Raw genomic sequence first — 1487 nt, forward strand, 5'->3', positions numbered from 1 at the left:
TATAATAAATTATATTATCTATATATTAAAATAAACATACAAAATATTTATAGGTAATTCTCCTAAATATATCATTTTCAAGTTTTGATCACAAAAATAGACCATAAAGAGGAAAATGACCAAAATGTTTCATTTAATAGGTAAAAAGACTCTAATACCCTAGATATATATATAAAAAATATTATTATTTTTTATAGTTTTACATTATATGTTTTCAAATTCTAACTTTTTTTGAAAATTTTTTTCGAATTTTTTTTTTCAAATTTTCTTTTTGTAATTCGAAAATAATTTTTGAAACTATTTTTAAAATTTTTATTTTCAAATTTTTAATATTTATTTTTTATTTTATAAAATTTTAAACCTCAATCCCAAATCTCTACCCATTAACTCTAAACTCTAAGGTTTGGATTATTTAACCCTAAGGCTATTATGTATATTTAGCTCTTTAATGAGACATTTTGGTCATTTTGATCTTTAAAGTCAAAACTAAAAATTTTTTAGTGCTATCTTAGGGTATTTCTTGATATATAATTACAATTAAAATTAAAATATAAAATACGGGGCGTAGCCCGGACTGACATCTAGTTTGAGAGGATAAGAATTCAGAACGGCTCAAACTCAACTGAAGAATCACTTCAAAATCGCCATCGCGAAAGAACAAATCGCCAAAGCGAACAAAAGATCCAACAAGTGGAAGATTAAAATCGATCCTAGAGATCGAAAATATAATACAAAGCAAAAGATTAGATCCAAAGATCTAAACAAAAAAGCTTCTCATCTTCTCTGTGAAAAAAACCAGAGAGAGAGAACAGAGAAGAGAGAGAGAAAGCTTGTTGTTCAGTTAATGCTCCGTCCATTCAGAAAATAATAATCTTATTACTTGGGCTTATACAGAAATAAGCAGAAAAATAAATAATAATTCAAATAAGGAAAGTAACATTTGGAGCTTCAAGGAATGGGTAACGAGGTTCAAGTTGTAACACAAGATTCAATTAAAGAAACCCAACTAAACAAAAACCATCAAATCTTTTCATAAGAAACTCTCTCTGTTTAGTAACCGCCACCATCACCACCACCTGCTCCATAGCTACCTCCACCATAGCCACCACCTCCGCCATAGCCACCACCTCCGCCATAGCCACCACCTCCGCCATACCGAGGAGTACTTGGTCTTTCGTTAGCAACATTCACCCGAATGCTCCGTCCATTCAGATCCTGAAATTACAAAACCAAAAGGCATTAATAAGTTAACCATCAAAGACTCAAACAAAAAGCATTTTAAAAGAATGAATACTAACAGAACACTAAAATACTAACCTTTCCATCCATCTCTGAAATGGCAGTATTAGCAGCGGTCTCATCAGTAAAGTTGACAAATCCAAAACCCCTAGACCTTCCTGTTTCTCTATCAACAATGACTTTAGCTGCACAGCAATAAAAACAATCAACTTTTGTTATCACCAAAACCACAATGTCATAAACTCTCA

General features: G+C 31.0%; 1 protein-coding gene across 1 annotated transcript; it reads right to left on the reverse strand.

Moving 5' to 3' along the window:
* Positions 1–957: 957 nt before the first annotated feature.
* Positions 958–1481, reverse strand: LOC106321352 (glycine-rich RNA-binding protein 2, mitochondrial-like; the record flags this gene model as incomplete). Its single annotated transcript, XM_013759636.1, has 2 exons — positions 958–1215; positions 1318–1481. Coding segments are annotated over 2 exons (329 nt in total), but the record flags the coding sequence as incomplete, so codon positions are not given.
* Positions 1482–1487: the final 6 nt, after the last annotated feature.

Source organism: Brassica oleracea, unplaced genomic scaffold, assembly GCF_000695525.1.
Source record: "Brassica oleracea var. oleracea cultivar TO1000 unplaced genomic scaffold, BOL UnpScaffold01470, whole genome shotgun sequence".
NCBI lineage: Eukaryota > Viridiplantae > Streptophyta > Magnoliopsida > Brassicales > Brassicaceae > Brassica > Brassica oleracea.